The following is a 13138-nucleotide window of genomic DNA, read 5'->3' as shown; positions in this document are numbered from 1 at the left end:
GTATCGGATTGCTTAAATCCTACTAGTAGAGGGCCTCAAGCCACCTGGGCATGGAGACCAACAACCTTGGAAAAAAGGTGTTAAGAATTTATTATTGATTGCGCCGTTTCAGACTTTGGGCAACAGTGACGAGATCGGATGGCGCATCAAGCGGTGACATATGAAGCTCCACAACCTTAAACCGTTAGTGAAAAACTGAAAGAATTTCCACTATGGAAGCATACCTGAAGAATGGAAGGGTCTCTGAAGCTGTGCCGCGACATCAAAGCCTCTAACTGCCTCATCGTTCGAACACTATGAGAGCCATAAGAACCAGGTGTTGCCCCGAAAGCTGCCGGGAGATCACGATATCTCCACGGCTGGACATCGTGGTAAGCCTGACTTGGCGCATGAACAAACCTCTCGATGGTGTATCCCCGGTTGCAAATAATAAAACTATATCGATTGTGGTCAGTAACAGCCTACCCGGTAACAAACAACAATGATGTATTAGCAACTCACATAATGGGAGCAAGACCCAGTCGAACAATCGTACTGAGCTCCTGGCATCCGATCTGTAGGCTTCCATCTCCAATGAAAAGGATTGTTCGTCGCTTTGGATTTTGTGAATCTCGCACCGCGAGAGCGGCTCCTTGACATGCCCCAACAGTGTATCCTATACTGGCCCACAAATACTGACTGATGAACGTGGTTTCGCTCGGAATGGTAGTATTCCATATACCAAAACTTGCTGTCCCAGCCTCGGTAAGGATTATATCTCCTCTTTGCAACCAACCTCCAACGCGGGGCCAAAGGTTCTCATGGAGAAGTGGACTGTCGTTTTGAGCTGGTGATAAAATGTATTTCAAAATACCCTCCAGGCACTGTTTCAACCGTATCCGCATAGATACTCTCTTAGTAGACCGTTGTGACTGATTGCAAGGAACATTGTCTTTGGCGACATATGTACTAGTAGCTTTCATAATACGTGCTGCCGGGAGTGGATTCCAACACACTCTCGCAGTCATCATTTGAGTGACCCCTTTCAGGGACACAGTAACTTTCGGATGATGTGTGATAACAGTATAACACCTTTGCATATCAATGAGGATTTTCTGATCCACGGTCCCAGTGAAGCCAGCCGTGCAAAGGTCTGACTGGATATTTCCGATACTGAGAACCAAGTCCGCAGAATTCATCAATTCAACGACTGGCTTGTCAGAACAGGATCCAACATATAGGCCCGCATAAAGATAATGATCTTTCTCAATAAATCCTCTGCAAGAAGCCGAGCTCAATACTGGTATGCAAAGCTTGTTGATCAGATCGAGAATTTCATCGCGAATATCATGGGCCACGCCATAGCCCCCCTAGCAAGAGAATGGGATACTTTGCGGATCTGAGCTCTGCAAGAACAGAATCCGCAACGCCGCCCTCCACGATTGTATCATTTACCGTTTCAATGGAGTCAATTTGCTTTCTCGGACTGCATGTATCGATTGAGACATTGATGAGGTCAGATGGAACGAAGATTGAGACCGGTCGGCTTTGAATTGCGCATTGCTGAAGGGCCGCATTGATCAGAGCTGCGGCTTTCTTGGGACAATCTAGCGTCACAGTCATGCAAGATGTAGCAGCGGTCATTCTTTTGAAAACATCAAAATCACCATCTCCGAATGTATGATGCACGCAAAGCTTCTCCAACTGCGCACGACGACTAGGCATATTGACGATGTGGACAACCGGTATAAGTTCGGCGAAAGACCCCGCAATCGCGTTCAAACTAGAGAGCTCTCCAACACCCATGATAGTCATCAAAGCCGAGATACCATTGACCCGCGCATAGCCATCAGCTGCATATCCTATCTTTGGAATTAGGAAGTCATTTCTGAATTCGGAGACTCGACTTACCCGCATTTAATTCATTGCAGTTCCCAATCCATTGGAGTCCACATTTCTCAATACAATCCAGAGCCACGAGGCTGAAATCACCTGGAAATGGTTAATTCTGTTGGGGGTGCAAGTAGAGATGGCAATTCACCTGGTACGCCATGTACTGATTGTATTCCAATCTCCTTCATGCGATGGCAGAGAAATCCAAATAGACTAATTGGGACCTCACCTTCTGCTACCGTGGTGTTCATGGCGTAGATACTGCGAGTCTCCGATAGATAAGGCTTTAATAATAGAGCGAGAGAGGTTCCAAAAACTCACCACCCTTTTTAACCAATTCGCTAGCTTTGAATCCTGGGGTTAGTTACTCCGTACAAAACCTTCCTCTCGGAAATACTTCGTGCGACCTTCCACTTTCCTTTTCTAACCTGGAGCAGCAGCTGCATGAGAAGCTCAGAATATTATGATATATCAAATTCTCGCCGATCAGGCTTCAATACTAACTGATCATCTGCATGATCGCCCCTTTCTGTGGTCATCTGCATAATGGCTCCGTTTTTCTCACCATTCGCCCAATCACTTCTTGTTTCCCTATTTCGTTACGCCAGATGGTATTTTAGAAGCTATACGCTGCAACTACGGAGTACGGGAGGTAACAGCTGATTTATTGGGCCTTTGTTTTGGAATTGGAATATTAGGGGTAAATGTATCACGTAGTTTTTAAGTCTCCTCCCCACGTCCATTTTCTTATAGCCATAGATATGGGTCTCAAACCTATGGTTTTTAAAGCAATCAACTAGCCACCAAGCTACCTTTTATCTGTTATCACGCTGAAATATCTCCATCACATGAAGTTCATGAGAAGCACAGGCTTGTATATGCAGCATGCTAGGGTGAAAGTTCCAGGGTTCCTATCCACCTGCCGACCAGCTAAGCCATAAAACGCCGTTTTTTACTCAAACAAACACTTTAGAATAGTAATGAAAACAATGACCTTGGAAAATATTGAAAACTTGAAGACGATAAAATTGTTCAATTCAAAGGTCATAGCGATACTAGACCCCGGGATCATGACTTGACAGAGAGAATTGTGGAACAAAGGCAACTATTCCTTGCTCTCAGAACTGCCCTGTTTCAAGGTATTCGGGGCATATTTAACACGCATTCCGGCAATAACAAGTAGACCAAGACCCCCGATGCTGCCTGCCTTTATGATCTGTATTGTCGGGATATCGATACTCACCCTCTTACGCAACCAGGTTCGAATTTCAATTGTCATGAGAGAATCAATGGGTGTTTGTGCAACGGAAGTAGAAGAGTCACTCTCACCCGACGGAGAGTTGACCAGACGACCTATTTCTCCAATTATAAGCTCCAGAGATGACGGTTGGTCAAGAATCGAAGGGTCGTTTTCGCTGTCCGAGATGAATTGGTTGATACAGTCCATATCGGATGGTTGGTTAGCGCCTGATTGCGCGTCTCCAACGGAGAACAGTGAGAATCGCGACTCGCTTTGATAAGTCGCCCGGTGATACTCCGAGCAAACTGGTTGAAGCCCAACAATGATAGAGTGCTCATTGTTGGCTTCCTTTTCGGATTTTCGCACGGCTCGCGCTTTGCCAATCGCTGCTTGGACTGTCTTGAAAAGGTCGTTTTCGTTCATCATGTAGATGCCGCTGTCACGAGCTTTTTGCATCAGGTCGGGTTTGGAACTGACATAGCCAACATCCTCAACCCCGCCAAGGTTAATCGCGCATGCTGGAAACCCGGTAGACCGGACGTGCTTGGCGAATGCCTCGACGAAGCAATTTGCGGCAGCATAGTTAGCTTGGCCGATATTCGCACATGTACCCACGACAGAGCCAAACACAACGAAGAAGTCAATATTCTGATGCTTGACTGCCGAATATAGGTTCCAGGTTCCCTCTACCTTTGGTGAGGTGGCCGTCACCCAATCTTCATGAGTCATTTTCGAAAAGATTTGATCCTGTAAATTGTTTTGAGTGTCAGAGTTATCTCGGAATATAAAATCATGGCAATCTTACCTTCAAGCTCATTGCCATCTGAATGACACCGCCAAGTGGCTTTGAGCAGAAGGAAATTGCTTTTTCCACTTCACTAGAGCTCACAACGCTACCAGCAACCGCCTTGATAGAACACCCCATGTGCTCAAGCTCACGGAAAAGTGCCTTGCTTTTGTCTGTTTCCCCGGCAGATCGTGAGAGATAAATGAGATTCCTGGCTCCATTCTCGACCATCCACCGTGAAATCGAAGCTCCAAGACCTCCAAGCCCACCGACGAGGAGATAGGATACATTCGGTGAAAACGAAAGAGATTCTTGCTTGGCAATAGAGACGGGGAGATGAGCTGCGTCGTCAGGAAATTTGACGACAATCTTTCCAATGTGCTGGCCAGTCCGCATGAATTTGAAGGCAGCCTGCACATCAACAGCATCAAAAACATTCTTTGGTCTAATTGGCTGGATCCTTCCCTCTCGAATATATTGAAATACGAGCTCCAGCGTTCTAGAACATGAAAGTTAGACTTTTAACCTCGTTCTGAAACTTGATGCAAGTTGAAAGTGGCTGGCTCACCTTTTGAACTCATCCGGTCTTTGTGAACCAAGTCGCTCTATATCGACGCCGACAAAAGTTCTGTTAGCTTCAAAAAGATCCATATTGAGTTTTCCGCGGCCCAACATGTCCCTCTTTCCAATTTCAAGCATCATTCCATACTCCGCTACACACTCCCAGGAGGCATGAAGGCTTTCTCCTGACAAAGAGTTGAGCACGAAGTCTACACCCATACCCTTTGTTTCGCGGAGGATTTGATCTTTGAATGCTGCGCTGCGGGAGTGAAATATACGATTCGCAGGAATGTTATGATTGTTGATGAGGTATCGTACTTTCTCATCACTTCCAACAGTCGCAAATATCTTGGGCGGTCAGTAAAATTCTTTTAACAGAGCACTTCAGAAGCCTACCTCTGCGCCGATTGCTTGACAAAGCTGAATTGCTGCCAATCCGACTCCACCACAAGCGGAATGAATCAATACGGACTAAAAATAATCAGCGGAAGTACTTGTATCGGGTCAATCATTCGTGGCATACCTGGCCGTGCTGGACGCGACCAATGGTGACAAGAGAATACATCACTGTGGAATATACACTGGGAATGGTGGCAGCATCCTCGAGTGAGATATCCAATGGCAGGTGGAAACAATGCGAGCTTTTCGCAATCAATGTGGTACGCAGAAGGGAAGGACCAAAAATGGAAACCCGGTCGCCCACGTTAAATTCCTGCTGGTGAGGAGAAGGCCCCAGTGCTCGAATGATTCCCGTTGCTTCAAATCCGAACTGATCCTTTTGGCCAACAAACCCCATCGCGTTCATCATATCCTGTAAGACTAGTCAGTACATTTTGAAATTAAAGCGGGAGAATGCTCCACTTGAGAGTCACAGATAAGAAAACCCCACTCACTCTGAAGTTCAAACCAACGTATCTTATCTCAACCTCAACCTCGCCGACACCAGGAGCTATTCTCTCTGTCGGGATCCAGTGAAGAGAGTCCAATAGTCCGGATGTCCCGATCGTAAGTCTCTTAGGTGTCATATTAGGCTCTATGACTTCGCCGTCTTGAGACAAATCCAGTAGAGTGGGATAATAACGGGATGTGTAGACCCTTTCCCCCTGAATGGAATACTCATAATCTGGCTCTGAGCCGGAATTGATGGATGACTGGAAACTTTCGAAAACATTAAGGAAAGAGGACGTGAGTTTCTGATCCAGAAAGTCCATTTCAACTGTTGCAAATGGGAGCGAAAGCTCCAACCGTAAAGTTCGTCCAAGTCCCAAAACGTGACTCCATCGCGGGTCCTTACATTCTAGCTGAATGTGCCTCGTTATCCAGAGAATGGATTTTGGCCTAGTTTCAGAAATGAACTGACGGAATGACAGAAATTCTTCCTCATTCATTTCAGCAAAAAATGGCGCGTCAAGATCCAGAAGTGAAATCACATGCCCGGGAGACTGAACTGTGCTAATTCCATTCAAGGTGAACCAAGCCACTGTGTATCCGGCACTAAGAAGCATCTTCTCAAAGAGTAGACACGAATCACTTCTGACACCAGTATGTAGCAGGCTAACATGCTTTTCGGACACGAGGGTGTCTGTAATCCTGGATATTATGTTTGCATTGAAGTGATACGGCCAGATGTTGTCATGTGAGACAGCCTCAATTCCGGTAAAGCCTGCAGCACTCAATTCTTGATGCCATCTTTCCGGGGTCACATGGGGCTTAGATGCACGTTGGTCGCCTTCGCCAATCCACCAGCCGGGCAGAAGACCCATGATCGCATCGGCAAAAATGAGTTCCGGACAGGTTTCCTGGAGGAAAAGGTATCCACCCGGGGAAAGGAGTTTACGAACATGGGTGAGAGATTGCTTAAGCGATGGGGTTGCATGAAGAACGTTGGAGCAAATTATGAGATCGAAGCACGCAAGACCAAAGTCTTGGTCCACGGGATCCTTGGAGATGTCCAACACCTGAAACACGAGGCCATCAATTTGTTTGAAACGGTCCTTTGCCGCTGTTAAAAACCCGGGCGATATATCTGTGAAGACATATTGAGAGAACATCTTGCCACCTTCCGGAGCCGTGAGAGACTCCAGGGCGGCAGCTGTCATTGATCCTGTTCCTGCGCCAATTTCCAGGATTCTAAGGTTGGCCCTCGAGTGACACATGGTGGAAAGGAAGCTCTTGTAGTCTTCAGGATAGACCATTTGATCATAGAACTGCTCCAGTCCATTGTCTTCCATCAAAATCTCGAGGGAGCTTGTCTTTCCTTCGAACATACTAACGACATTTTCAGAAACCCTTTGTGCGAAACTAGCAAAGAACGAGATACCAGTACCAGATTCCTTGAGTTCCTTTGTCAACGAGGTCAGGATGGATTCTTGCTGATCCGGGTCCAACCTCATCCAATCTTGGGTCTGTGAGACAATGCTGTGACCCCCATCTTTGAACTGGTTCATGCGAGCTTCGAGCCAGCTTTTGTATTTCGCCATGTGCGGAATACTCGACGTAATCCCCTTGCACAGGCGATACATCTTCATGAGGAGTAATACCAACGTTTGCTCAAGCAGATTCCATTCCTTCTCCATCCTTGGTGGTGCAGGGGGCAGAATATCTTGCAAGGATGGAAGGAAATCAATATGAGGCCTCCAATCGACTCGAGCTGACCAATTTTTATCGGTCAAGCTATCCGTCACACTCTCTGCATCCATTGTGAAGCATCTTACACCCTTGATATCAAGGACCACTCGATCGTTACCAGCGTCCACAACGACCGTGTCTCCTTCATATGCTCCGTGCGGGACGCTTAGACAGCTAGTCTTGGCAGATAATTGCCGGTTTTCGCAATGCCAAGCAGACACTGACCTGATCGAAAGGGGGACCGCAATTCGATCAAGGTAGCAAGTCATACCACGAGTAGCAGCCACGGACAACAATTGAAGGCTCTTGTCAATGAGCGTTGGATGCACTGCGTACGCGTCACTTGTGCCTAGATCCTCTCTGCTGGTGAGAGCTGCGGCAGCCACACGCTCAACAGGATCTGCTGAAATATTTTCTAGTCCCTGGAAGTGGTGACCGAATTCCAACCCGACTCGTTTCAAGCTTCTGTACCAAACTGAGGCATCGACTGTGCGCACGAACGGAGTGATGCTTTCCGTGACTGGCTGAGAATACTCTGCACTTGCTTGTCCAGTACAATTCTTCCGCCATTCTGCTCCGTTATACGAGTAAATGGTAAACTCATACCAATCAGAATCAAGAACATCAGTCAGCCGCCGAGGCCTGAAAGCAGTCATGATTTCCGTGTCGGTTTCATAATCAAGAAACATTGCGTTTCGAATAAACATATCTCGGATCTGATAACCAGGAGCTCCTGTTGTCTGCCTGATAGCTTCGCCAACCATTGCAACATATCCAGCCCCGGGAAAAACGATACGACCCGAGAGCTTATGGTCGCTGAGCCACGGTGTATTATCAAAACGAATGATATTGCGCCATGTTGGCTCTTGGTCATTGGACTCCAGGATGCGAGAGCCGAGAATTTCATGATGAGGGAACTCACGGAGCCTCCAGGCCTTAGATATTCGGTTTTCACTCCAACGCTTCGCAGAATAGTCCCACGGATAGGGTGGTAAATTGGTCAACACCTGCCCAAGACCCCTACCATTCACGACCGAAAGTGAGATGTGTATCCCGCTCAAGAACAACTGACCAGCTGCTTGGAACATGTTTAGCATCTGATCCTGCCCTTTGTGTAAAGTTGAGACGTAAAGCGGTGTTGACTTGGGTTTGCATTGGCGAAATATCTGTCGCAGTGCAGCAGCAAGAGGACAATGCGGGCCGATTTCCACGAAGCACATTGTTTGCTCCCTCATATCGGCAAGGGCGGCTGAAATTGCGGTGGAAAATAGCACAGTCGACACCAGATTCTGCCTCCAATATCGAATGTCTAGCCGATCAGACTCATTTAAAGCCCTGCCAAGGACAGTGGAATAAAATGGGATGGATGGTGTGGAGAATCCAGCTCGTCCTTCAACCATTTCTTCAAATGCCTGTCCAACATTCGTCATGAGACCTGAGACTTTGTCAGTAGGTGCAACAGATATAAATAAGGAATTCTGAGCCGTTGTTGCGGTTGAACGTACGTGAGTGATATGCAGTTTCCACGTCGAGACGGCTAGCGAAAGTATCTGGCTGATCGTGGTTGATGCGATCAAGAACCCGAGTCAAAATGCTTTCGTTACCGGAGAGGACCGTACTATGTGGACTATTTTCACAGGCAATGTCAATACCGTCTTCGAGGTATTTGTCCACGGCAGCTCGACCTAACCCAACAGCAAGCATACCGCCTGGATTTGCATGGAGCTTAACGGCCTGACCACGATAGTATGCCGTAGTGATCGCAACTTCAGCGGTGACTGCTTTAGCGGCATAAGCGGCAGCCACCTCACCACTTGAGTGGCCGATGACGGACGTTGGATGAACATCCCACGAGGCAAGTAGGTTGACGATTCCGATCTGAACGGCAGTGCACAAAGGCTGGGAGAACTCGGCATGGAGGCAGGTTGATGTATTCTCGCTAGTGGATATCTTCTCTGGTATGTAAAATTAGCATGAGTACTAAATATAGGTAATACATGAAGCTTACCCTCCATGGTCCATGACGGGGGATCGGGAAGTGCCTGAAGTACCCGATCCAATTCTTGAATATCGGCACGGAAGCTTTCAGACCTCAACAAGAGTTCTTTTCCCATTCCATACCAGTGTGCTCCCTGTCCGGTGAACACAAAAGGTAGTGACTCAGGAGTCATGGCCGGGGCATGACCGGAGTGAAAGTCAGGGAACTCAGATAGAACATCGCCAGAAACAATTGCAAAAGCTCTATGCCGCCAACAATCGCGTCGCGTCCCCAGGGTGTAAGCTAAGTCTTGAAGAGCAGGTTTATGACTTTGAGAGTAGTCTTTCAGGCATTTTATCTGTTTTTGAAGAGCATTCAAACTCATCGCGGAAAGGGTAAGTATCTTTGGAGAACTCTCTGTACCAGGATTCGTCGCAGAACTGCTTAACAACCTGACAGAATGTGTGCTAGCAGATTCTAGAATGGCCTGGTAAAGTCAGTACTAGTACCTTCAATAACAAAAATTATATAGATAGCATGGGACTCACATGGGCATTGGCACCGCCAATACCAAAACTATTGATGCTAACGCGTTCATCACGGCCAGTAGGCCATGGCATCAACTCCTCTGGTACCTTGAGGTTGGCTTCTTTGAAGGGAACTATTAAGAGATATCAGTAGGCAGCTTCTTGCGCTCGGGCGGAACGGATGATTCACTCCTTGGGTTTGGGGTCTTGAAGCGAGCATTCGGAGGAATGGCCTTGTGTTCAAGCGCAAGAACAGCCTTGATTACGCTATTCAAGGCAGAGGCACCTTCCGAGTGGCCCAGATTTGGTTTTACCTTCTTTGTTTAGCCATGGTGCTGTTAGAAACAAAAATCGCTTTCACATACTGCTCCTATGACCACTCCTTTCTGCCCAAAAACATTGGCAATCGCCCCAGTCTCTGCCACATCACCGGCGGCAGTCCCTGTGCCATGGCATTCGAATAGCCCCGTTCGCGACGGATCAACACCGGCTTGTTGATATGTCTTCCGGATGAGCGCCTGTTGGGCATCTGGGCTGGGGACGGCCATTTTACGGGTCCTTCCATCACAATTGGTGGAGGTTGCTCGGATCACGGCACGAATGGGGTCACCATCTTTGAGTGCATGATCCAACCTTTTGATCAAGACTGCATTTGTAGCTTCTCCGCGCGCAAAGCCATTGGCACCTGCGTCAAATGTTTTGCACTCACCGTCAGGAGACAAAACATAGTTATCGGACATGCATCCTGTCATAGTCGGTGTCATAATAAGGCTCGATCCGGCGACTATAGCAGAAGAGCACTCGTTTGAAGCTACCGCCTGGCAGGCTTCATGTAAGCCAATCATAGAAGCCGAGCAACCTGTTTTGATGGTCATGCTAGTTAAAATCTTTAAGCATTTTGGTCATGAGGTATCACCAAAAATCAAAGAAATTATCTCGCTTACCTTGGTCCCCAAAGATCATATTGATATGAAATTCGATTAGCAAGTGCGAAGTCATTGCTACTGAATATATGTAGGCGGCTGATTGAAAGAGGATCCCTGAGTGCCATCTCCAGCCAATCGTCGCCGAATGTGCCAACATAACATCCAATATTCTTGCCAGTGCCTTGCCAGTCCACCTGCCCTGCATTTTCCATGCACTCCCATACAGTCTCTAGGAGGAGCCTTTGCTGGGGGTCCATATGGGCAGCTTCTGTGCTTGATATCCCGAACGTGGATGGGTCGACATCCGCTAGGTCGTCTTTCAGGAAGAACCCACGTCTAGTTTTCACACTGCGGGAGTGGGAAGCATTGTAAAATGCATCAATATTATAACGCTCTTTCGGCACTTCAGAGCTAACGTCCTTTTTGCTGAGCAAAAGCTCCCACAAATCGTCCCCAGACCTTATACCTCCTGGAAGTCTCATAGCCATGCCTATGATCGCGATCGGCTCCAGGCGGGGTTTCCCCTGTGGCAAATGATCACCGATGGGAGGGAGATCAGAATCATGATTAAGCCCATGGGTAGGAATCTGTTCCATTCCGCACACTGGGAGGTGACACTTTTCAGCCTTTTTCTGTAAAATGTCTGCTTCCTCGTGCTCGTTTCCACCATTGCAGATTACCTCTGCTCCAACTGAACCCATGATGAAACCGGACGTTGGAAAGCTGCAGTTGAAAATCGTTTATGTCAATTTTGAAGTCTATTCGAATAAAACGGGGAGAAAATGCCCTCCTTTAAATTAGGAATGTGAGATATAGTAAACCCGATTTAATATCATTTAATCTGTACCTATGTAGGACAGCTCCTCTTTTCTTAGTTGAATTTTTTGCGTTTGATAGGTCTTATACTCTGGGCAGATTTCCACTGCATCGAAAGTCATGTAGCACATCGGGATAGATTCTCCGTGCCACTAGTCATTCGATAAATCACAGTATACTACATTGTGATCCATCAAATACGTGCTTTTGGACGTGTTCACCGACACGTTGCCCATTAAATAGTTATTTAGCACCCCCCCACATTTTGTCCTACCCAAATTACTTATGGATGTTGGGGAATTTGTCCATAATTCGTCCGGAAGCAAGTCATAATGCAGTCTACATCATCGAGACTCTCAAGTACAAACCGAAATGGAAATTCGAATATGTATGTAGCCACTAGAAGGGGGTTCTGATTCGCTCACAGAAAATGGCACTAATGAGATCACCATTCCTATTGCCTGTCATGAATTATTTGTGGGTCTGGTATGTTTGTTCTCAAATTCACAAATTGGGCCGCTTCGCAGGGTTTAAACTTTTATTTCGTATTCGCCTTGGGATCAATGGATTTATACGTAGTACTATTTGACCATGAAGGATTCCAGAGGACATTCATTAGTTTCATATATCAGGCAAATATAATGCGACGCAGGCCACTGCGTTGTACATGAAAAACCATAATCCACAGGACACTCCGTAGCAAGTTGTAAACACTCCTTCCCCGCGCCCACAGCACCGCGATTATCTCAAGCTGGTATTATCAGAATAGTGAACTGAGAGTGAACCAGGGGTTCAAACTACCATAGCCCGAGCTGAAAGGAACTGCGACCTTCATTGTCCACAACTTTTATGATCATCAAAATGAGGAGCCCCCACGTAGCCCCTGGCCACTGCACCTCTCGTCGGATCCTGGGGCTGGCGCTGAATACACTGTGGATGTGGGAACTGAAATGCATAGAATTTAGGAATGAAGATTTTCTTTCGAGACGGCCGAATGTGAATACATAGCTGGGATTCCGAGTCCGTTTGACTAACACTTCTGTGCCAAAGAACATAAATTCAGATGAGGACATATTGTTGAATTTCCACCGGTCTTACTTCGGTTGTCGCTTTCTGGCTCCCTTCCACTGCATTGGCCGCTTGGGGAAAGTCTTGTATCGGTGCCGTGAATTCTGTGAGCCAAGTTCCGATTTTTTTGATCAAATACTTGCAACAGGATTCATGTGCGATGAAATGCCAGCCTACGCTCGACCTCTGGGGCCACCGGCTGAAGAATGGCTTGTTGATGATGGCATCCGCTATTGCGACTATCCCGAAATCAAAGACAACTTTATCAAATTTCTCGACAACCTCTACGATTCTACTACAAGAAAATGAGGGCAAATTGCAGGATAAACATCTGTGCCAGGATGATGAGGGTATGCAACCATTTTTGGACTGCTTGAACAACAACGCATTTTCCGCGGTGGCGAGTTCCCTGCCCAGGCTGGCACGCTACATGTCGGAGGAGAAGTGCAAGAAAGCCACGGAATATTTTACGAGCGCCCAGCTATGGGAGACGGACTTTCCGTATCATCTACAGCCTTGCATCAATCAATGCCACGAGCTGTGAAACAACACAGGCGATTGATCGTGTGCGGATCGTGTCTAGGGCTGTCTGATCGAAATGAAGGTTGATAATTTCGGATACCACAGCCATTGTGCGACTCATGATCCAATTTTCGCTCAGCCCTGTTATGCAAATCTACGACTTTAAATTTATCTACTAGTATGGTATCTGAGCAGTTTCCTCTCGAGGTCATA

At 47.0% G+C, this 13138-nt stretch overlaps 3 protein-coding genes across 3 annotated transcripts; 1 reads left to right on the top strand and 2 right to left on the bottom strand.

Annotated features, from left to right (window-relative positions):
• Positions 1-91: 91 nt before the first annotated feature.
• N7533_013586 (pyruvate decarboxylase) lies at positions 92-2123 on the bottom strand (the record flags this gene model as incomplete). The annotated part of the gene is made up of 6 exons (XM_057110236.1): positions 92-175; positions 225-435; positions 502-1349; positions 1396-1841; positions 1891-1971; positions 2021-2123. The coding sequence occupies 6 exons, from the start codon at positions 2121-2123 to the stop codon at positions 92-94; spliced, it is 1773 nt and encodes a 590-aa protein (XP_056952938.1).
• Positions 2124-2977: 854 nt separating this feature from the next.
• Positions 2978-11220, bottom strand: N7533_013585 (KR-domain-containing protein; the record flags this gene model as incomplete). The annotated part of the gene is made up of 12 exons (XM_057110235.1): positions 2978-3859; positions 3918-4398; positions 4468-4808; positions 4857-4931; positions 4984-5271; positions 5354-8523; positions 8594-9043; positions 9097-9553; positions 9615-9727; positions 9784-9907; positions 9959-10469; positions 10538-11220. The coding sequence occupies 12 exons, from the start codon at positions 11218-11220 to the stop codon at positions 2978-2980; spliced, it is 7575 nt and encodes a 2524-aa protein (XP_056952937.1).
• Positions 11221-12563: 1343 nt separating this feature from the next.
• On the top strand, positions 12564-12947 carry N7533_013584 (uncharacterized protein; the record flags this gene model as incomplete). Its single annotated transcript, XM_057110234.1, has 1 exon — positions 12564-12947. The coding sequence occupies one exon, from the start codon at positions 12564-12566 to the stop codon at positions 12945-12947; it is 384 nt and encodes a 127-aa protein (XP_056952936.1).
• Between the last annotated feature and the right edge of the window lie 191 nt (positions 12948-13138).

Source organism: Penicillium manginii (genome assembly GCF_028828005.1).
Source record: "Penicillium manginii strain IBT 31320 chromosome Unknown utg000011l:1.0-1395921.0:1.0-1396616.0, whole genome shotgun sequence".
NCBI lineage: Eukaryota > Fungi > Ascomycota > Eurotiomycetes > Eurotiales > Aspergillaceae > Penicillium > Penicillium manginii.
Note: the sequence above shows the minus strand (reverse complement) of the source record. Positions and strands in the feature narration are given on the sequence as shown.